The sequence below is a fragment of the Lytechinus pictus genome, chromosome 13 (assembly GCF_037042905.1).
Source record: "Lytechinus pictus isolate F3 Inbred chromosome 13, Lp3.0, whole genome shotgun sequence".
Taxonomy (NCBI): Eukaryota; Metazoa; Echinodermata; class Echinoidea; order Temnopleuroida; family Toxopneustidae; genus Lytechinus; species Lytechinus pictus.
In genome coordinates this window covers 25,319,276-25,344,678 of record NC_087257.1, presented here as the reverse complement: position 1 = coordinate 25,344,678, position 25,403 = coordinate 25,319,276, and the positions used below count along the sequence as shown (strand labels likewise).

General features: G+C 34.2%; 1 protein-coding gene across 1 annotated transcript in view; it reads right to left on the bottom strand.

Annotated features, from left to right (window-relative positions):
* The window catches only part of LOC129274266 (integrin alpha-8-like), a 51,914-nt gene extending 28,521 nt beyond the window's left edge, over nucleotides 1-23,393 (bottom strand). Inside the window, exons 1-7 of the mRNA XM_064108281.1 lie at nucleotides 23,383-23,393; nucleotides 20,310-20,440; nucleotides 9,941-10,020; nucleotides 8,830-8,968; nucleotides 7,641-7,705; nucleotides 5,775-5,823; nucleotides 3,854-3,949 (exon numbers count right to left, since the gene is read on the bottom strand). Coding sequence (XP_063964351.1) covers nucleotides 3,854-3,949; nucleotides 5,775-5,823; nucleotides 7,641-7,705; nucleotides 8,830-8,968; nucleotides 9,941-10,020; nucleotides 20,310-20,440; nucleotides 23,383-23,393 — 571 coding nt within the window. The remainder of the gene's footprint in view (nucleotides 1-3,853; nucleotides 3,950-5,774; nucleotides 5,824-7,640; nucleotides 7,706-8,829; nucleotides 8,969-9,940; nucleotides 10,021-20,309; nucleotides 20,441-23,382) is intronic.
* Between the last annotated feature and the right edge of the window lie 2,010 nt (nucleotides 23,394-25,403).

Here is a 25,403-nt window from a genome sequence, read left to right as displayed (position 1 = left end):
CACCACACACAATGTAGGGTCCTATTGTGTTCGTCTGGATTAGTTGTTTTCTTAACACACATTGTACAATTGGATAATATTGTGATATTTCCCAATCACTAAAGTAGCTTGACAAATAACTCTGAACTTCAACTAGAATCTATTTAATCTAAATGCTTAACGCATGGAAGTGAAAATGATCAGAAACAGTAGCTCATTTCAACATATTCAAAAGAGTGATAGAATTTGCAGGGTATTTATCAGTAAACACTGCAGGAAAGTACAAAAGTCAATTAACCATCCATATCCCACATGATAAGGTCCCATTCCGCACCACCAATCTCAAACTATTTTCCGAAAAATAGCGAGTAGAACAATGGAAGATTTGACACAGAATTGATGACAGTTAAGGCCCAGTTATTCTTTTTTTTGTATAACAATGATCTTCCAGGCAATGTTTCTTGTGTAATAAATAATTTCTGATAAAGAGAAGTAGCTGATTGACCCCTATCCCCCTTTAAAAGGGATGATGAAAATTATATTTGAAAATAGCACAAAAACAAATAAAAAAAACATTTGGGAGGGTTTGAGGAAGATCCATCAAAGATTTTAAAAGTTACTAGAATTTTTTGATATGTGATGTCATGAATGCATGCAAGCAGGTTCCCATAGCCTATATTATGAAGGAAAATAAAAATCAATGAAATTTAATTTGCTCCCAAAATTGAAAACGGTTTTTATTGTACCTTCAGTAAATCAACAGATAAATCATTTCACCCCTGTTCCTGATAGAACAGACTTTTAGTTATCATGAATCATTAAAATAATGAAATTTATGCATTTACTATTACATATTTATAGGGCAGCTTGTCGTTTGTGACGTCACAAATGAACAAATTTAAAGTCTAAGAACTTTCTTACTCTTTGTTGGGTTTTCCTCAGACCTTCACCAATATTTTGTATCCTCTTCCTATTTTCACAACAAACTTTTCATTAGGGTGAACTTTCCCTTTAAATATATGTTTCTGACTATAAACTATAGTCTACCAAGGTCGGCAGGGGATCACTGGCAACTGTATGAGAAGTCACACGACTTCAGGGAAATGAACCCCAGAACTCCTTTGTTTTCAACTCTTTTGTTTTCTCCCTATGATATGACTAATTCATTAATTGACACGAGGAAATTGAATATGAGAAACAACACACACTGTACATCCATAGAGCTCCATGGTACATCTAACAAAACATTTTAATTGGGTATCGCTTGTGTGTGTTGCATTTTCTCAAGAGTTATATTGGGGTTTAGGGGTTTTTAGGGAGATGAGATGTATGCCCCCAAATTATAGTAGTTGATGGAGTTAAGAATAATGTAAGGATAACAAATTTTGAATGTGAAAATTATACAAGATAATACGAGTAATCAGAAATGCATATTGAGTGAACATGCAATCTGAACCTAAAATACATAAATGTACGTGTACTGAGGTAGTGAAGTTTGTTGAGTACTTTTTATTTCTGTATTCCAGCAATCAAAGCTGAAATACATGTTTTAAACGTTGAAAATGAAATTTAGAGAACAATCAACTTTAGCATAAATCAATGAAATACTTCAGGGCCATGTTGCATAAAAGTTACAGCAACTTGTCATCCAATGGTAACTACCATGGTAATTGTGCTAATCGGCCAATCAGAAACAAGGATTTTAGGGAAGTTACCATTGAACGGCGAAGTTACTATAATAGTAACCTTCATGCAAGGGGTCCAAGATAACAAAACAAAATTCCTTTAAAATCTGTCAACGCGATGCCCCTGAGTCTAGATAATAAAGCAAACAATAAAACTGGCAATGAAAACACAACATGAAGAGGGATATATCACATTCTAATGAAATGTAACGGAAATGAAACATTAGTTGACAAGGGTGAGACTCCTCGGAAAGGACACTCACTGTGTGAGTGCCAACGTGATAACAAGGTTAGTAGAAATGGCTTCTGTGATATGTGCATGTTCTCTTTCATTGTGCCTAATCATGCTGAGGATCATTAATGCTACATGTGTCGCACCAGCTGTGTTTCTGAAGGATAATTAAAGGACTGGAAATTGCTAATTCCAATGACGTACACCCATGTTTGCTCTCTACATAGTCCCAGAGCCAGGGGGTGGAAGGAATGGGCTCATGGGTTACACTTCGTAATTCCGAAGGTTCGTAATTCCGAAGGTTCTTTAATCCGAAGGTTCGTAATTCCGAAACACGTAAATTGCCTATACCTCGATGTTCGTTAATCCGAAAATGTAAAAGGGTTCGTTAATCCTAACATTTGTGGCGTTATTCCGAAGGTTCCATAATCCGAAAACGAAATAAGGTTCGATGTTCCGAAGGTTCGTTAGTCCGAAAATGAAATAATGTTCGTTAATCATTTCGTTTTCAGACTAACGAACCTTCTGAATTACGAACCTCACTTCGCTTTCGGACTAACGAACCTTCGGAATTACGAACCTCATTTCGTTTTCGGACTAACGAACCTTCGGAATTACGAACCTTCGGAAATACGAATCTTCAGAATGACGAAGCTTCGGAATTACGAATGTATGCGGGGCTCATGTAGTATCACTGATTCTTCTTCCATGGGTAGATTTTGGTATACAGCATTATGGCCCGAGGGGTGGGGGGTGTTTCACAAAGATTTAAATTTAAAGTATAGTCATGTTTAAATGCTGATGATGTGCGCATGATATGTAACGCGCAATCCTACCGATTATACAGCACGCTCCAGGAAATTTAAGTGTGATTTTACATCACACTTAAATCTGAACTGGGAATCTATATGACTCCCCCTACCCCTCCCTCCTCAGCAGTGCATCAAACATTCATGTTCATGATAATCATAAAAAACTTTCTGGCAAAAACTGTTTGATTAGGAAAGTTCCCATGCATTTAGATTACAAAATTCAACATAAAATACAACATGAATTCAGCTTACTTTTCCCTCCATACTATTTCAATTATGAGTGATAAACACAATCCCTGGCTGTTAATGACTGTTGATTGATAATTCTCAATTTGTTCCCAAACCAACTGATAAATTGCTTCAAATCTAGTCTAAAACCACAAATCAAAACAAAAACGAGAAGCTAGATTAACTACATTATGATTTCAAAGTGCAAAGGGATTAATGACGACTTACAGTACTTTGGTTTATCTCACATTTTCACACAAACATGAAGATGAATTGAATTTCAATCCTGGAGATTGTTTCAGAAAGCATAAAGTTACAATCAATTTGACAAACAACTGGGTTTTGGAAGCAAAAATGTGTGTCTTTGCACAATATCAAAGCTTTAGACAGGCTTTATCTTCATTATTTTCGTCCCAATTTTGAAGAAATATTTGCTGGTGCGAGGCTGTCTGCTGCTAAGAATTAATTAAATTTAAAAAATCAATTTTACAAACAACTGGGGTATGAGAGCCAAATGTGTGTTTTTACATAATACCAAAGTTTTAGACAGGCCTTAGCTTCATTATTTTCATCCCAATTTTTTTTTAGAATTTTTTTTTCTTTCAATCTATATTGATCAAAGTATAAATTACAATATGTACTTTTGAAGAAACTTTTGCTGGTGCGAGGCTGTCTGCTGCTAAAAATTAATGCAACCAGAATTTTTTAGACCAGTCTTAGACTGTTTTGACCAAACATCTCCACAAAGACTTTTATACAGTTACAGTATCTTAGAAGTGATGCTTTCACTCACAACTAATGCTTTCAGCCAATCACATGCAAGTATTTCAGTAACTTATAACAGTTACATAATGTAACATTGCCATATTGGTTCATGAAATGCCCCCTCTTTCTATTATTTCTTTTCATCTACTTACCTCTGTAACTGTTATCAAAAGAATAAGTTCCGGTATTACTCTCTTGCGTTGCCTGTATGACACTCTGGTTCAATAGACTCTGAACATAAATTTGTCCTGCAAATAGAATAAATAGAAGTTTGTTAATGACTCCTAGTAATGACCAGTCTAAATTCAAACAAGAATTCTAAACGCAGAAGTCCAATTGGTTTCAATAAAAGCAGAATAATGAGAGTCTCGTTCCATTTTTGTTCATTTTTTCTGAATTACAGTTTTTTCTTGATGAGAGAAAGCAATTTTACAATTCAAACACAATCAAATAATAAAAAGAGTGAAATAAAACAGGACCATATTTTTAGGCCATACTTCTATGTTAGATGATTCACTTTAGTTAGTCAGAATAGTCAAGGAATATTTCCACCTCAAACATCAGTTGTTCACATATTTCATGATGTCAAATCTTGGGTAAATGTACAAGCAAATATCTGTAGAACAAAATGACACTTCATTTGATTTGATTTTACAAATTTAAATTGGCCACTAAAGTACTTTACAATTCTTTTCTTTTAAAGAAAATACAAACCAGCGACTGCCCTCAACTACTCAAATCTGGCCAGATTTTTAACCCATAATGCAACATTCTGCGCAATGTAGTCTTGTAATATATACCTACCCGAATGACAACATATAGTCTACATATTTATAACACAATGAGAGAACATTGCATTGTTGGTTAATATTTTTCTCCTTTAACCTATTAGGGACCGGGCCAACATACATGTGGGCCAGGGTATAGGTACAATGTGCATTAATAAATAAACTGTAAGTTGAAACAGGATATATTTTATGTTAATGGTGACAATAAACACTTTTTTGCCAATAAAGCATTCAATGAACTTAAAATTTTGACGGTCATTCATCTCTTTCGGAAATTTATCACGTCAACTTCTTAAAGAGTTGTATAAAGAATACATTTTGAATTTGCATGGAAAACACCAATTTAGATGATTCCATTGTGTCTCCAATTTGAATATTTTTGGTGATAACCAGATTTTAAACATTTTTAGTTACATAAACGCAGTAGCATTGGGCACATTATATACTTTATTCTCTCTAAAATATTTCTGGTGATGTATTCTATATATGTTTTAATTAAAATCCAAAAGTTATTAGGCCAAATTATAAATCTGCCCCCTCCCCCATAAAGTACAAGGACTCGATGTGATTCTAATATTTCAAGTCTCATTATAAGTAGCTTAGTGATGCAATCATACAGTAGATTTATTCAATTGATTGCACCAGTGGCGGATCCAGGGGGGGTGGCATTCCCAGCCAAATTGAGAGTCATAGTTTATACAACTCCAAAGAATGTTCTGTAATCTGACTGGTCCAAACCGGATCAAATGATATTCAGCGAATTGCACTATTGCATCCAAAATGCACTATCCTGCACTCTGACGTCATACCAAAAGTACTATCCTGCACTCTGATGTCAGAGTACAGGATAGTGCGAGGTCTGGAATTATCTAGAATAATCTAGAATTTAGATCAAATATAGCATTCGGGGCAACTCGGTAACATGGGTGATGAGGGGAGTTGTATAAAACAAACAATGCACACATTCTTGTGCATAGAGGACCTAAATAATGAACTCTGTGCTCGACTCGCCAAACAGACCTCGGTGCGGTATATCCATTGGCACTTCTCGCACATCGTTCATTATCTGGCCCTGCATGCACGCACTTACGTGCCTTATTTGTATACTATATTTTTAATGTAAATAAGTTGTTCATGTTATTTTTTGCTTGTCAAATTTTCCTTGGGCAAATGTGCCATCCGAAAATCCGATCTGCCCCTGGATTGCACATAATCATCGATGCAATCAATCATGAAATTTGGCCCTGCATTCAATCAATGTGTTAAAGGGTCTCTAAATTCTTACCTTGTAAATAGTAGCTTCCAGGTGCTCCCATTACTAATGCACTGTTATCCTATAATAAGAGAGGGGGGAAAAACAAATAAGTTACTCCGATTTCAGCTTCCTCTAAAGAATCACCAAACTTTACAAGAACTTGCAGAATGCTTATTGAAGAGCTTAGTTCCAAAAAGGAATGCATCCATCTCTATTGATTCAGAGAAAAACAAATTTGTCTACCATATTTTGTACAGGCATCTTTGGAAAAGTGATGTTAGAAAGTTCCTTTTCTCATGGTTGCTTACAAAATTGAGGTTAAAGCTTTTGTTCAAAGACAGGTACATACCTGAATAATGGTGGTATATCAAAAACTAAATTTCATCAAAAGTGGATGTAGTACCTTGTGGAACTAAGCTCTTCATTTGAACAATGTCGTAATCTAATGTGGTCTAGTGGTTATGACTCATGACTTTCAAACACAGAGTTGCAGGTTCAAATCATAAGGGATGGCATGGCATGTTTTGTTTCAGCAAGAAATTCATTCACTTTCTGCTGCACTCAACCCAGGTGACGAGAATGGGTGTCCAGCAGAATTAATTTCTTGAATTTATGTGCTGAGTGCCTGAATTAAGCTGCAGCTCATCAGCTTGAGCTGAAGCCGGCCGGGGGAATAAACAGTTGATGTGAATCCAGCTTTAAACATCAATAAAGCAACTGAACAAGAAAATATCATATGTCAGATGTTTTATCCACTACCACATCATGCAACCTAATGCTTCTTTTTGTGTGAGAATTGTGCACTGGCCCAATAGAGAGGCATAACCCCAATAAGAAAATATGAAAATGAGCAATTTTGCATTATTGTATTTTCACAATGAATTGAAATGCTAACGTGACAAAAATCATGGTTCAAAACTTATGGTAAATTTGGAATTTGAATTAGATTGGACTAGCAATAATATATTTTTTTCATTTTGTTATCAATTTAAAGATTGGAAACCGCGTTTCCATAATATACACTGTAATATCTTGTAAGTAGGAAAATAGGGATATATGTCTGATCAACCCATAGGGCATGTATGTTATACAATGAAAATTTGGATGAAAAAAAATAATAATTACCTATACCAGGCATTTCAGCAGATAAATAAATGTAATATTTCCCCCACTACGTTCAATCCAAGACCAACAGGGTAAACATTTGCCATGTTGCCCTCCCCGGGCTTTGCCCGTAGGAATGCCGTACAAAAACAGAGGGCAACATTGGCCATATTTCTTTTGGTGTGCTTGCATAGTAGGAGCTGATTTTGATCGCTAATTTCAGTATTTGTGAAATCTGGTTGGAACCAGTTTGTGAACCCATGTATTGTAGATAATGCACGGTGCGGCCAGTGCATATGCATTCCCAAGCGCAAGAATTTTATGCATTAAGTGTACGTGCGCGCCATGCATGATGCATGTGCGGTAACAATTTACGTCACAATTTTAGCAAGGATTACTTTGCCAAGTTTGTGAATAACCTGACATCATAAGTAGTGATAAGCAAACAGGCATATAAATTGTTCCAAATACATGTAATAGCTTGAATTACACAGCTGTAGGTCATTATAATAATAATAATATTGACTGGCTCTTCTTTCAGGAAACATCAAATATATTGCCCTTTAAAAAAACATATTGCCCTCGTCTAAAGACTCAGGCCAATACGATTCTGTTGCGGACAACATATTTGATGTTACCCTCGGGGCCAGTCAATATCATATAATTGTTTATTATTGAGTTTTGGTACGATAGAGTGGGTTACTAATGAAAGACAACGAAGCAAACCTGGCTAGAAAATCAAATTTTCATTTGTTTTCTTAAAAAGGATTAAAATCAACTTGGTAAACTTACGCTGAGAATTTTTCCACTGAAGCCAGCCTGGCAATGGGTAATTTTATCAAATCCATAATCTTCTCCTATAAAACAAGAACAAATAAGGAAAAAATCAAATTAAAATTGCAGTAAGTTGATGACTGTGCAATATCTATACAGTAGATGTTGCATTCATATTTCATTTCTACACCAATATCTTTGTGACACATTCCCAATTCATATTTAGACTCAACTGTGTGATAGCAAAATAACTTCGAAGTACTTCTTAAATTGATATTCAGTTGAGGGACTAACATCACACCTTATAGCGAACTTAAGGCCCTGTCACATCATTCCGTGCAAGCCGTGTGGGTGAGTTGCGGGCAATCACCCGCAACTCACTCGCAACAAAATTTAGAGCATGTTCAAAACTTTTCTGCGTGCACTTCAGCAAGCAAATGCATGCAAGATATGTGTGAGATACTATCAATGTGGGCAACCTGCGGGTAGCAATATAGTCACCCGCAAGTCACAAGCAAAGCTTGCACAGAACGATGCGACTAGGGTCATTAAGAACAATGAATATGTGTTGTGAACATAATTTCAAAGCTGAATGGCACAACTGTTGGGCCGTGTGAAACACAATTTGAAATGCAAAGGGACAATTTTCATTTTATAAGCGTGGAATGGTCATGGACAATACAATCACAGATTATAGTAATAACAAATCAGCTTTTTTTTCTGACATCACTGATGCACAAATAATGCATTTTCCAAATAAACAGTAAAATCTGCTTAAGCTCAAAGCTATCAAAACGGTTGATTCTTTTAGATTTCAATAAAACAATATTTTGTCATACTTGAAAATTTTAGAAGTAAAGGTGTGTATGTGTGGGGGGGGGGGTCCAGAATACTAAATTTTCAATGGTCTGTAATAAACTAAAGCAAGTATTTTGCAATCTAGTGAGAAACCTGGCCAATATCTTTAAAACAATAAAGATTATAGAACTATTTTAACAGTTGATTTTAGGGCAACTTTAAAAAAGATGTTCGCCCCAAAGCATTCCATTTTGCAAATTCTCAGGGCGACTTTGGATGTCGTGAGGGCAATATTACCTGTTGCCCTAAAATGATTAGAAGTTAAAATCTCCATACATATTTACCCCCCCCCCCCCCCCCCGCCACAGAAAAAAAAATAGAATAAGTCTGTTAGCCTGACTCTACTTACTGTTAGTGCTCTGGCACGGCGAGAAATTCACAAAGTTTGTGAAATCAGACTCTCCGACGAAACATGTTCCCGTTGGCTCACGCTCTTGCCTCATGGTTTCAAAAGCTGTCTCAACCCACACAAGTCGTGGAGCACATGCCTATGAACGTAACATATGAGTGTTTTTTATAATAGATTCTTTAAGGGTCAGAATGAGTTTATTAAACTTGTAAATGTTGAAGTCCAAGCAGTGTTTTGTCCTCTCTTATTTTCTGCTCCACATAAAACCTTTCATTAAAATATCATGATCATTTTATGAGCACCATTCAGATTCCCATGAAGATAAAATGTTGATATGAGGAAAAAATAGAGATAAATTGAACAAGCAAAACAGTGTAACTTTTATCAAAATCACATGTTAAAATAAGTTGTTTTGCTCCTTACCTATTAGATAAGAAAACAGATCAATTAAAAAAAAGTAATCTAATTTTCATAGATTTGATAACAAAGAATGCCTCAATGAAACCACAAAAAGCTACAATATTGATGATTTCATATATTCCATGAGAAGGCTACAACATTTTTTTATATGATTGGAAGAAAACAAATTTGTTAATTTTTATCAAATTTTAATACAAAACCATGAATTCAGCTAAAAAGGGAAAACTAAAAGAATATTACTTCTTTGTTTTAATTAATTTGATTGAGATGTTGTACAACTTATTCAACAAGCCTACCATTAATGATAGCATAAACTTGCCTTTCAGAAATATGAATGATATACTATAGACCTACATGTACACAGTGAAAATGCTGTCAAGAATTTTTATACAATGCTGTTTACTGAACCTTATAGTAGTTGTTTAAACAGTTTGAACAAAAGTGTATAAAATCTTAAACAACAAAGTTTAAATTTGAATACTTAGTTTTTAATAAATAAAGCATGGTTTTAACTTTAAAAATCTACTGTTAGGTTCAAATACAATGTAATAAGAACTGTTGTATAAAATTTTAAACAGTGTTTTACTGTGAACATGTACATCCCCCTTTATAAGGCCATTCCATTTTATTCAAATACTTTTTTGTATTGTTAGTTTTGATTTATTAAAGGACAAGCTGAAAAGATTCTTACCAAGATTTGGCCATCAGTCCCTCCACTAGCTACCGTTGCCCCAAACCACTGATTAGACTTGTCTACATTGTTTATGTTACCTGAAAAGAGAAAATGAAAATAATTGATTGACAGTAATTTTCATCATTTGTATCATTATCATAATGTTTAAATATTGTTTTATACTTAATGTCACATAATCATTTAACTTGTTATATTAGTTTTTATAATCAGAAAGTAAACTAAGCCAACAGTATACAGTCTATTATTGTCTCTTGATTTTTTTTCAAAATTCATTTCAAATGAAAATTGTCTTTTTATAATCAATATATCAAATTCCATTTCATTGAATTCATTTACACAATAAAAACAATTACAAATAAAGATCATTAGATAGATGCATACATAATAATAACAGGATCACAACAAAGCAATTTCCATCCTTTTCTATTTTTCTATTTCATTTTAATTAAATTGTTAATGTTTATTTTCTTGAAGTACCATGAACAGCAAAAGGTGGACCTGTGTGCTATATAAGTAGCCATCATTATTATCATTATCATTATTATTATTATTATTATCATTACATTAAAATAATGGCCTATTCCATTGATTCCTGTTGTTATTGTAGAAGTTCAACAAAAGGGGGAAAAATGGTAATTGCTCACTTCCAAAATTTTATGAAAACAATTACCATTCCATCACATTTACTAAGAAATAAATGAAACTTTTTAATGTAAAGACTCAACAGACCTACAAAACTCTGTAAATTTTTAAAGTAAAATCAAACTTGTGCGTTCCAACATAATTCCGAAAGGCACCATGCTAAAGAATTATATCCTCTGCCAAAAATAGTTTTCAAAGAATTTGTAACTTGGATCTTGCATGACAAAAGACGGTTCTACAATGTATGATGTATCTTGAACGATCTTATAAAGATGATCAGTAGATGTGATGAGGAGTGACAGGACATCTGAATTCATTATCCTGGTTTGTACAGAATTCAATTAGCTTCCCTATACAGCTATGTTCACATGGCATACCTATTCATTTGATGTCACGTTCAGACGTGGAATACAGAGGAGTAATACGTAGTACAGGTTGTGGAAGTTGTTGCAAGTTACATTGTAGAAGCGCTTATAACTTTATTTGTAGAGGCAAACAACTGGTTTGTACAGAATTCAATCACATGTACATGTAGCTTCCCTATACAGCTATGTTCACATGGCATACCTATACATTTGAGGTCACGTTCAGACATGGAATACAGAGGAGTAATACGTAGTACAGGTTGTGGAAGTTGTTGCAAGTTACATTGTAGAAGCACTTATAACTTTATATGTACAGGCAAACAACTGGCTTGTGCATAATTCAATAAGGTTCCCTACACAGCTATGTTCACATGGTATACCTATACATTTGAGGTCACATTCAGATATGGAATAGATAGGAGTAATACGTAGTAGGCCTACATGTTGTGGAAGTTGTTGCAAGTTACATTGTAAAAGCGCTTTAAATATAACTTTATATGTAGAGGCAAGGAGCTTGGTAGAGGCAAACAACTGGTGTGTACAGAATTCAATTAGCCTGCCTCTATTGTCATGTTCACATGGCATACCTTTGTACATTGATGCCACGTTCAGACATGGGATAGAGGGTAGTAATACGTAGTACAAGTTATGATGAGCTGTGGGAGTTGTTGCAGTTTACATTGTGGAAGCGCTTATAACTTTATATGTAGAGGCAAACAACTGGTTTGTACAGAATTCGATTTTCTAAACACGCAGGATAGTATAGTACCGTGTGAACGTATCAAAGGTAGTCGTCCATGTACTGAGGTAATTACCCTGGAATTTCCGCTTCCCAAAAGAGCTAATTGACACCAGGGCTAATAATTTCCAGACACAGGCATACTCACTTCATCTCTTATTTTAGATATTAAGGCCCGTATTCTGAAGTCGGGTTTAAGTTAAACTCAGGTTTAAAGTTGTGGTTTAAGTATGGGAAGCCAAAAGTATCAACATTTTTTATTAAGTTGTACGTTTATGTTTACTATGCTCTTTCCTGATTCATCGATGGTGAAGCCAATAATCTTTTTATACTTCCTAGACAATTATGAATGATTTGTGAGCCAAATGAGCTGAAGTATGATATGTCTACTGTTAGTGATTTATGTAGCAATTGGCTCTCCATACTTAAACCACAACTTTAAACCTGAGTTTAAGTTAAACCCGACTTCAGAATACGGGCCTAAGAGTTCAAATGTCCGCATCTAACCTAAGGATAGTATTGAACTGCAGACAAGACAGTTTAAGATATTTGGGATTGTAATGTATGCAATATTACAAACATGAATCGCAGTCACACGACTACGGTAGAATGTTTTATCATTTGATCAACTCTTATTGTAGAAAAAGAGGTTTGAATTCGGATGACTGATCACATTTCAGTCTTTTTGCTTTATTTCAACTCAAATCAATTCCATTCATTTTATTCAATCAATTAAAAATCAATATAAAAATCATTCATGAATGCACAATTATTGAAAATAGAGTTTAAATGATTAGGGTGCCCCTAAAAGCAGAAGCTTGATGAGTAGGACACCCAATACATAATATGTAATAGTACATAAAAGTGAAAAAGTAACAATACAATCAAACACTTCAGAAGAAATAAGATGGTAAACCTACATGGAAGGGGGGGTTCAGGTAAAGGGTGTGAAAAATGAAATACATGCATCTCATGTGGGATTCATAAACAAATGGAAGTGTGTATCTAGGGAGACCCCCCAAAAAATGAATAAAAACTGGATAAAATTAAACAATGAACAATGCAAGGAATGTATTACCATCGACTACAACTGCTACTTTTGTGCATTAAGTCATGCACTGACCATTGAGTGTACAAACCGACTCTTGGCTATGACGTCCGATTCTATGGTGGCCTTTTAACAAAAACGCATATGTTTCCAGAGAAAGGCTTTCAGCAATTGTGACATATGGAGAATTGTACAGCTGGGCCTTCCATCACCGTGGATGCCAAGGGAATTCAATGTTGCATTGAATTATGCACTGAATTACAGAGATGGCGGAATATTCACATCAATTCAATTATTTATTCGCTTTGCGGTCGGTTTTCATTTATTATCGTCATGAGGGAAATTGGAAAAACATTATGCAGTGTTTAGGGGGTTGATTGAAAGTATGGCTGGTGATTGACTTCAGTATTCCTAGTCTTAGGGTTATTCATTTTATGGAGTTATGTACGTTCATTTTTAAAAATATGCGAGGGATTTTTTCTGTAAATTGGTTTTTCTGTAAATAATTTATTTCTTGTTCTTGGTTTGGCAATACTAGACATGTACAGAATCAGCTGTGAATCTCTTTACATAAAAAAGAGATAGCTAAACAAAGCTTTTAGACGACAATGAAAATGAACATATTTTTCAGGTGTCTAAAAATGTTTGCTACATGAAACCATGTTTAAAAAGTGATAGCTGAAACAAAGCTTTTAGGCCTACCTAAGTCAATGTAAATGATAATTTTTATGTGTTTAAAAATGCAAAAATGATACAGCATTTTTCAATGGCAAGCACAGATGAAAAATTGTGTTAAATTTATATACAACAATAGTAAACACAAGTGAAGTAATGCAATATCTATGCAATGAATACACAGGCTTGTGCCTATATGTATTAGTGCATAAAAATACACATACACATAACCATCATTATTCTATGATAAACGAGCCAGGAATCATTGGTGACCAATAAACTCTACATTTGCCACTCTCCACCCAGGTCATGGGTGTAGTAAATGGGAACCCGGTAGGAAGGAATTCCTTGAATGCTTGAGCGTCCGATCAGGATAGCCGTGCTAAAGCCGGGGTAATAGAATGCAACGCTTAGAAACATTGTATTACGCGCTATATACATGTGTAAATGTTACTGACAGTGGCGTAATGAGCCGAAATATTTGAAGGGGTGAGATATGGCATATCAGGAAAAATTCATGAAAAATTACGAGCGAGCGAGCAAGATTTTGACATGATATTCAGGAAAATAATATTATATTTCACCCTTCTCTCTCTCTCTCCTTTTTTTCTTTTAACCTTTTTTTCTTGGTAGCGAAAAATTATTTTGGGGGCAAGCACCATGAAACCCCAACCCCCCCCCCCCCCACCATTTGTACGCCACTGTTCTCTGAGGGCAGACATTCTTGTCCTTTCATGATGTTAAACCACTTATCCTTTAAACACTTTTCTGTAATCTCCATTTGAAAATTTTCACAAAGCATAGCTAATCTTTGTTGTGATTTGTTCAGCTCTCTCTCAATAATACCTAGTCTATATGTGTCTGCCTACATGTTGGGTTTCATGTTGTATAGATATACCATATAGGGTTTTGTAATACCCCGTATAATCTGTAAATATTTCATTGATTTTTCAATACTACTGTACCTTATCATCCATACATGTGGTAAGAGGATTGGATTCATTTGTAGGCCTACTCTTTTCTTACTTTCTCGAAGTTCACTTTGCTTGAAGTTTGTACAAAGCTTGACTAATCCCCCTAAAATCTTTTTGATGGGTACCACCCTCCCCTCCCCCCCCCCAAAAAAAAAAAAAATCTGATACTAGAGTAAATGGAAAAAAAATGGCAGTCAAACTCAATTTCAGTTCAAGTGATAAAAGCTAATATTGCTTTTTTTTTTTCATCCCTATTCTCCAAAAACTCAGATTTCTGATACCCATATTTAATTATTTATTGCTTTATGAGTCAATATCATTCACAGTAAATTCACAGTCACATCCATGAGATGCAGGGCTATTGTACATGGTTATAACATACAGAGAATATAATTTCTCATTAATAGAACAAACAAAGGTCTTGTAACATAAGCTTCAGTCATTGCAAAACAATTATTTCACACTAAGAACGAGTGATGCATGCATGTACAGGCTTACAATATGAAATATTTACAAAGAAAGAATATAGAGAGAAGATGAAACAACAGTTCAAAGGAATGTACCCCAGTAATATTAAAATAAAATATTCATTCTTTATATAGGACTATAGTTTCAATCATGTGATGGCAGGAAATAACAATATGCAAAACTCTTTTTATTACATTTGCCCTCTATATTTTCTCTTTCACTGCAAGCTTGTCTTGTTTAAACCAATAGGTGCAAAGGTGACTTTCGTTTTTTAGCTTGGCAAACAGACATCTCTTAATCTAATTTTATTGTGTTCCACTCCAATATTTGCTCATTCTGTATTAAGTCATTTATCATATTACAACTGCAAGGCTTTTATCATTATGTGAATATATACATGTAGCTAGTAGGCCTTCACGTATTATGATAGCATGCCATCCATAGCTTTATGTTTAATTTAAGCAACCAATTTTGATCACAGAATCATGGTTATCATTATTATCGTAAAACTGAACTGCTTCACTATCACTCACTATTTCTTTTGTTTCTTATTGTTTGAATTATACAATATTACATTTTTTACATATTTGACAATAAGGACCAACTTGACTGAACCATATAGTATTAAACAATGCTAATCCCACATGTTCAAGGAGAAATTAATTGTTGTTTCCCTTGACAATGAGGAGAAAATTAGAATATTTCATATTTCATATAATAACATACAAAAGAAATAGTGAGTGGATGACGTCATCGGTATCCTCATTTGCATATCGACCAGGATGTGCATATAACTGTTTTGTAAAATTAAGCGAAACTTTAAAATGCCATAACTTTCTTATTTTACATCCGATTTCGATGAAATTTTCAGTGTTATGCTTGTTGGATTTTTCTCTTTTCATATCAATTTTTTGTTGGGGTGGACTTGCCCTTTAAGATGCACTTTGAATTATGTGATTGTGATCAGCGGTGTCACATGTTCAGGAAAGTGGAGTCTGCATTCCATCCAGCCACTGCTTTGGCCTGTTTCTGGTTGAGGTATAAATTGTGTAGGCCTATTAATATATGCGGTAAATAAGCGTAATTTACACAGGAAATCTGCATAAACCATGGGTTCAACCGATGGTCTTAAAAACCACCTTTGTGAATTCAGGCCATAATGTATGAATTGTTCCATGCATTTCTGTTTGTAGTGCATATGACTCTCAGAGAAATAGATTGTTTGTGATCATTTTGGTGATTCCAAAATAGCATGTTAATCAAGATCACTATTTCCAAAGCACTATTAGATTGTTTCTTCCAAAATTCAATCTTATGATTATGTTTATCTTAAAAAGAAATTCACTTGAAGACACTTCTAACTATGCCCAAATCCACCTAAATTGAACATTTTTCACATTCGTTGTTCATTCTAAAGTCATTGACATTCATAATATAGACCTAACTATAAATTCATTATTGCCAGCATTTTATTTGCAATGAAAATCAATAGAACTTTGAATACAATTTTGACTTTTCACATCCTTTGTCTTTTCTTAAATCACTGAAGTTTATGAAATAAATCAAAAATTCATTATTGCCATCATGTTATTTGCATGACGAATATGAAATTATTGAAAGAACTTCTCGATGGATCATTTTGAGAGAGCATGTCATATTATGATATGAGTTCACACACTGACACATCCTCCCACACTTTCTATTTCCTAGAAGGGAAGCCAACAACACTAACAGTTTATTATTTATGACTTTGACCTTTACTCCATGAGGTCAAAGAAAGAGGTGAATAGGTGAACCCCCTCAAGTAGATTGGCAAGCCCCATCATGCAAGTGGAATGTCCCAAGAGGAGGAAGTCTCACATTACTGTCATGCAAGAAATGAAAGGTGTCAGAATTGCTCTTTCCATACATCAGGACTACAGTGTCACTCGTTTACTAATTGATTTTATGATGCAGAGTGACATTTTAAAGATTTGGGGCAAATATGAAAAAGTGGAAAACAGGATTTGATTCATTTGAAGGTGCTTTGTTATTGTTTCAAGTTCAACCTCAAATGAAGAAGTATGGTGTATCTGGTGGCAGGGGTAGGAATGGGATGGGGGGGGCATTCTGAATACAGTCAGGATATTTTCAATTAGCTTTGTTAGTTTTTTTTTCTACAAATCAAAGCTATAAAGAATATGAAGTTACATTTGGTATTTCTGGCCTTTAAGTTGATTTAATTTGTGAATTTTTTAAAATACCTTCATGACTCTGCATGCTATTGAAGCATATAGTTGTAGATATACCGCGTGAGTAAAAAAAAAACTGGACACCTCACAAATCGCTAATTTAAAGGACAAGTCCACCTTATATTTGAATAAAAAGAGAAAAATCCAACAAGCACAACACTGAAAATTTCATCGAAATCGGATGTAAAATAAGAAAGTTATGACATTTTAAAGTATTGCTTAATTTCACAAAAAGGTTATTATGCACATCCTGGTCGGTATGCAAATGAGAAGACTGATGACGTCATCCACTCACTATTTGTTTTGTATTTTATTATATGAAATATGAAATATTCTAATTTTCTTCTCATTATCAAGTGAAACAACATTAATTCCTCCCTGAACATGTGGAATTAGCATTGTTTTATGCTAAATGGTTCAGTCAAGTTGGTCCTTATTGTCAAATCTGTAAAAAATGAAATATTGTATAATTCAAACAATAAAAAACAAAAGAAATAGTGAGTGATGGACATCATCGACTGTCTCATTAGCATGTCACTGAGTTGTACAAATCACTGTTTTGTAAAAAATAAGCAAAACTTTAAAATTTCATAACTTTCTTATTTCATGTCCGATTTTGATGAAATTTTCGGCGTTATGCTAGTTTGATTTTTCTTTATTTATTCAAATCTACATTTTTCTGGGGTGGACTTGACCTTTTAGGAAAAAATATGTTATGCATGCATAGTCATTATATATGGCTGGAAAGAGTATCTTCTCCCAAATAATTTGATACCGTTTTACGTGGAATGTCTTCACGCTTGGATAATCAGCAGACCTGTACTCTTTGCAGTGATTTTTGATTTGCGCCAAAGTAAGGCATGATTGCATTGAATGAACCCCAGATGCCAATGATGTCATGATCTTACATGAGTTAGCAAACAAATTTGCAAATCCCTTCCAACTTAAGAATTGATGCTAAAAAGTGTTCATTAAACAATTATAATTTGAATTATTGAAGAGATGTTTTGAAATGGATTTTAATGCACCCCTTGTATATATGACATCATTGACTTCTGGATTCATTAACTGCAATCATGCCTTACTTTGGCACAAGTCAAAATTTACATCACTGCAAAGAATACCTCCCGATTATCCAAGCATCAACACATACCACATAAATATGGTATCAAATTATTTGGGAGAACATACTCTTTCAGGCCATTTATAATAATTATGTGCTCATGGCTTAATTTTTCCTTAAATTGGCGATTTGTGAGGTGTCAAGTTTTTTTTTACTCACACGGAAGTGTTAAGATAAAGCCCTGTTAAATTGTTGAACAGGGGAACCCTTTCCTTTTGTTCACTTCCTTGATAGATTGTACTTCTGTAGATCAATTTTCTTTCTTATTTTAATTTAACAAGGCAATATACAAAAATATAAACTGACATCTCAACATGAAATTTGAACTTGGTTTCATTTTCACAAGATTGTTTGTTTCGTACAATCTGGGGAAGCTTTGGTTTTGGTCACTTCCTTGAATCATTTTCTTCTTTTTTATTTGCATGACCATAATAGTAGTAGTAGTAGCCAGCAAAAAGTGAATAAACTTTTTCTTTAAAAAATGATGGACATAATATCTTACTATCCTATTACACTCACGTTTTCAATGGTTTATATTCCATGAATAAAGGATCTGAAAATCTCTTGACATAATAGAAAAAGGCCTACATGTATATCACATGTTCCCAGGTTAAACTCCAGTGTGATATAACCTGGTGCTCTTTCTCCAAGGTGTAACTGTTGCATAAATATATGATATCATATTACATGTAGCTTTGGACTTTGTGGGTTTCCTCATTACTACCTACCAGGATATTTTGGGAGGGTTATTGTTTTTGTTCTTAGAGGTAACCTCAACTACCATGGATCTTAAGGTCACACGTAGCATCAAATTAGAATATACTAGTGATTCTAGGCCAAATTCAAAATACATGCAATGGGCTTGTACAAACCAAGCCTATAGCCAGGGGGGAGGGGGTTAAATCGAACCCCTTAAATTTCCCAAAGCAAGAAAATTACGGGAGAAAATAGATTCTCAGGTATGAAATACCTTGTCACATTTTTCAGCTAAGGAGAAAAAGGAATTGAACTCCTAAACCCCTGGCTACCAGGGCGGTACAAACTCTTCAGTTGTCTTTTCTCTATCTATAGTCTAGATTAATCAAAATGAAATGAGCTGGAAAGTATGCAAATATTTCTATGAAATGAAATATTAACAGTTGATTTTTTAAATATTTTTAGGACAAACCCCAATTATTTCAAAGGATGCATACAACACAAATGGGGAAAAATTGAAATGGCACATAAAATTTGAGGCCAATCAATAGGATAGGGCATCAATAATCATGGTGTTAGATTGGAGAGTAATGGAGTTAAAAAAAAGGAGAAATACAGGGAGGTAATATTGAAACCAAAAGCTATGAATAGTCAGAATTATTTCCTAATAACCCAGAAATGCTAGCAGGTCTATATAATTATCCTGTACATGGATTTGCTATACTTGTTTTGTTTTTGTGTATAAAAGTAGGCAATGACAACAACCCCCAGTGGTTGTTGATAAACAGAAATTTCATGGCACTTGGGAATCCAGAGGGGTTTCTTTACCCCATAGTGAGAGAGTGGTATGAACCACTGAAGACCAATGAAGCCATCATCTGTCAACCGAGATGAAGAGATGGGGCATAGACAGCTTGCCACTATGGTCTGCAAGATCATCATGCTTGAAGCCACCATGAAAGTTTGAACAGCACCAGCACATGACCTAAACATCTCATCTAGGTCCTGTATATTTACCCATGATGCAACAGTACAATATGATCATGTAGTCTTACGGTGTATGCTCGCAGGAGCGCAAAATTACTCTCTGATGGCTGCCTCATTGAGACTTAGCAGAACACTGGCCATTATAATTCACACAATGCTCATCGGTAGTGCGAATACATTCTGTAAGTGTCATTGCCGTAATCATTTGCAATGCCTCAAAAATTGTACTTAATCATACAACATGTAGACCTCTACAGGGTAAATCGTACATGATATATACCTTTTCATGTTTGCAACCAAATGTGACCTACGTGAAAGCATCATTAAAGAGTAACAACCCCTTCCCTGCCCACCCATTACCCCCTCCCTTTTGTTCACATTATACATTGTATATAAAAAGTGCTTTTAATCAACTTACCAGTTGTATCAAATGGGATCTGTTCGCAAGCACTAAGCCCGCTAAGAGGAGCGACAGGACACTTGTAGACGGCGCCCCCTTTGATGACATTTGGTTGATTAGTAGATGCCTCTGGAGCTCCTATTAAAGCCCTGGACATAAAATTTTTAGAAAAGGAAAACAATTGGTTAACCCATTGACTAATTAATTTGTAATTCACACCAGCATTGTACAGGGACCATCGGGTTCCTGAGTAGGCAATGGGGTACATCTCATAACAATCAATGCTTTATAGTTATCATATATATACACCTTGCAATGTTACACCAGCAACTTCTTAAGACTCCCAAGACACGTGTAGTCGTGTAGCATATGGTGCGCGAGCTGTCTCTGCCTCAGCACCCTCTCTCTGGAATAATTTGATGTTAAATTTAAGAATTATACCATCACTGGAGACCTTCAAATCCAAACTGAAGTCTTTTCTTTTCTGACAGTATTAGTTACTGGCACTTTGACACTCATCCAAACTTTCTTTCTTTTCTTGTGCGCCTCGGAATAGAATATTTCTAGATAGATGGCGCTATATAAATACCTATTATTATTATTATTATTAAGGTAAAATTGAAGTTTGATCATTTTGTCAGAACAATGCCTAAATTTCACATGTTATTTGTTGCATTAACTCATGGAAGGACAACCAACTTAGAATCAATAAACAACAAAAAAACATTTAGTATTTTAAGCAATATTGTTTAAACCATTTTGAAGGTGAATAATGTCAAATAATGTTGGACATCACAGGGGTGGATGGAGAACAGAAAGGTAGGCATGGAGGAGCCAACGAGGATGAGGCAAGCAATTATCTACCTGCTTATATCTCTGCTACGTGTACTATAGCCTCAAAGCATCTCATAATAAACACAATTAGGGACTTTTACACCACCCTGTTGACAAAATACCTGATATTTGCCAATGTGAATGAACTCATACTATCCCATGAAGAATATACCTGCAAATAAATACTCTTTTTTTCAAAAAGTGAATAAAACTTTTCTGGGATTTCTCCAAGACTCTTGTGACATATTTGTAGGCTGTAGTGTGAAAGAAATTCTGATAAACTTCGATGTGAGGGAAAACTTTTCAAAATATTTTTAATAGGAATATGAGTAATGTTAAATATTGTTCTGGGTAGGTGTGAACAAGGGAAAATTACCATTTATTTTGAGGTTCAAACAAATGCTTGTAATTTGTGGATATTTTCCTATTGGTAGGGGTGTGAAAGCCACTACTGAGACACCATGTACTTTTTTAACAAAACAAAAAAGATTATAACACATCTCTGGACATCACATATCAATCCAGTAGTAGTCTAATTCTAGACTCAGTTTAGTCATTCGCGTCAACCATCAGCTACATAAGGTCAACTGGTATCTACCCTTAATTAAAGATGTTGACTTTCTTATTTTCTCAAGCAATAGTAGATAGACTGGTTCAAACCACAAGTTAACTTGATACATGAAGTCAATGATTCTTGATACACTAATGACAAATGATGGAAAGAGTCTGGGATTAGACTAATCCGTAAGACGAGGCTGGTCCAAATAAACAAGATACCTCATTTAAGAGTTCCACTTCTAACTGACAGTGATAGTTTATATTCTCATACCTCTAATTAGATAGCATCTCCAAGCTTGGCCTGCATTGGATGGAGATACGGGTCTAGCATGTGTGATTACATGAGGTAATAAAGGGCAATATAAACAAACAGTAACTGATCAAGGTGCAGTCAAAATAAACATAAGACCTCAGTAAGCAGTAGAGAGTTGTAGCAGTACATCCATGCCATGAGAAATGACATCATTTAAAGTTTTTTAAGCGACTTGTTTAAAACTTTTGAAGAAATCTTTAAACAATAGTTGTTTAGAGTGAGGGGCTTCATCAACATATTTTTACAGTAGAAAGAGTCAAATCAATATTATGACAAATAAAGAGATGTGCTGTCCTTACCACTTGTAACAATCTTTTCACAAAGCTGCCAATTTGAAGATTGACATTATCCTATCCATCTCACTTTTAAACACCCATGTTTTCTTATTCATCATCTGGCTTCTTCCATGTTTTCACCATTCTATTTTCATGTTTTCTCCTTCTACACACATTGTTTTATTTCAAAGGTAGGATTGGTCTTTAACAGAAGGAGGAATTTTTAGTAACACACAATTTCTTTTAAAGGGATGGTCCGGGCTGAAAGTATTTATAGCTTAATAAATAGAGTAGAATTCACTGAGCAAAATGCCAAAAATTTCATCAAATCGGATAACCAATAACAAAGTTATGGAATTTTAAACTTTAGCAATATTTTGTAAAAACAGTTGACATGAATATTCATTAGGTGGGCTGATGATGTCACATCTCCACTTGTTCTTTTGTATTTTATTATATGAAATTAGGTTTATTCAAATTTTTTCCTCCAAGAACTAGAAAAATTGGATTGACAACTGATTTAGTGCATTAGATATCTATTGCTACAACTTATTTCATTATAAGGGAGACATATTATTCACACAAGTATGATATAATGAAAAAATTATGATTTTATGTAATAACATAAGAAAACGGAAAGTGGGGATGTGACATCATCAGCCCACCTAATGAATATTCATGACGACTGTTTTCACAAAATATTGCTAAACTTTAAACTTCAATAACTTTATTATTTGTTATCCGATTTTGATGAAATTTTCGGCATTTTGCTCAGTGAATTTTACTGTATGTTTTAAGATATAAATATTTTCAGCCATGACCATCCCTTTAACAATCAGGAACAGCACCTGAAAGTAAAACTGTTTTGAAAAGACACTATGTGGAAATACAAAGGGAAATAAACTACTTTCCCAAAGTGTCACCAATTTATTAGTTTTTTTTGTCAAGTTTGACCTCCTTGTAAGGAAACTAGGACTAATAGTTTCCTAGGAAATTCAAGAAAAATTAAGAAATGCATTTATTGGAAGAAGGGTTTAGGTTATATTGGTATGCTTTCATAAATAAACGGAAACCTGAAGAAATATAAGGAAAAATTGAAATAAAAACCTACCCCACATCCATTTCTACAAACTGTATTTCCATAAAAGCCTTCCTCGCCCCCACCCAGGGTTGTAATAAAAAACGTTTTTTATTAAAAAAAACAAATAAAACGTTTTTTATTGTTTTAAAACGTTTTAAATCGTTTTAAAACGTTTTTTTTTCCAACGAACGATGTAATTTTCCTGTAAATCAATTAAATTATACACTTAATACAGTATGATTTAAGCTCTTGATGTTTTAAATACATTTATGGAGTAAGTAAGAGATGACTACAATTTTTGTTACTGAATTTTCAACAGAAAAATTCATATTTTTCCCAAAATTACTAAATCAAGGAAATTGAATGCCGAAAAATTAAGTTGACATTTTATAAGTTTATTCCTCATACATGTAGTCTCAGGGTTTTTTAGTCTTGTCAATCTAGGGGGTGAGAAGAAGTTGCGCTATGTAAGAAAACAACATAATCTATAGAATATAGGCTTTCAAAGCTTAATTTCATTTACTCAATATGCTTTATTTCATTTGAATCAATTATACCAATTTTAAGTAATAATAATGATAATAATAGTCCGCTTTTATATAGCGCTTAATACATTGGAACGATGTGTCTAAGCACTTTACAGATATATTATTAAGCCAGTCATCGGATCAATCAGTCATTCCCGCACACAATGCATGCACATCCTCCACTCCCTGGGTAGTATTCCAGTCAGTCGCTAGTGAGGCGCACACAGTACTGGACAAGCTACAATGATTTTCGCATCCTACCGGGTACCCACAAGTGCATGAAATATAAGTTTGGGTTTAAATCTATAAATATTAGGCCCTTGAACTGCTTATTTCTTTAATTGAGGAATTCTGATCAAATTGTTTTTTTCAATGTTTTTTTTTACTTGTTTTTTTTATATTTCTTATGTACAGTTTTGTGGTTACTTTTGGTTTTTTTTTATAGTTTTTTAATGAAAATTATTGGTAATAATTTTCCAATCATTAACAAAAAGCACAAATATTGATACAGATCAAATGTTGGCAAAAAATTTGCATTGGCTTTATACATGAAATCACGATATTGAGCAATTCTGGTCTGACATGCACTTGTGTAATATCATGGAGCTATCAATGTGCTGATAGCTCCATGGTAATATCATAACCGCATATCCATGCATGTATCCAAAAAATAGTCTTGAACAATATGGCGTGGCCCTGCCGTGCTTATGGATTTATCATAGAAATTTTTAAGGGGGCCATTACAGTCCCCTGGGATTGTTAGGGTTAAAGGTCAAATCCACCCCAGAAAAATGTTGATTTGAATCAGTAGAAAAAATTCAAACAAGCATAATGCTGAAAATTTCATCGAAATCGGATGTGAAATAAGAAAGTTACGACATTTTAAAGTTTCGCTTATTTTTCACAAAACATTTTATTATAACAACTCAGTGATGTGCAAATGAGAGAGTTGATGATGTCCCTCACTCACTATTTCTTTTGTTTTTTTTATTGTTTGAACAATACAATATTTCAATTTATACAGATTTGATAATAATGACCAACTTGACTGAACCAAAAAATGTTAAAACAATTGTAGTTCCACTCATGTTCAGGGAGGAAAAAACTATATTTTACATGACAATGAGAAAAAAACGACATACAAAATAAATAGTGAGTGATGTCATCAGTCCCCTCATTTGCATACCAACCAGGATGCGCATATAACTGTTTTGCGAAATTAAGCGAAACTTTAAAATGTCATCACTTTATTATTTTACATCCGCTTTGATGAAATTTTCAGCATAATACCTTTTTCTTGGGGTGGACTTGTCCTTTAAGGTTTGCTAGCTGATTATCTTATTATAAATTAAACTACTTTTCTTCATCTTTACGAAGCGCAAAGTTTCACCTACTTTAGTGTGTACCTCAAGGTTACAATGTCAGTTATACTGTCTATTTGCAAAATATTATTGTGCTTGTGCAACACTTCCATTTCATTCAAGTACTACTATTTGAGCTTATTTTTAATAGTGTTTCTTTCCC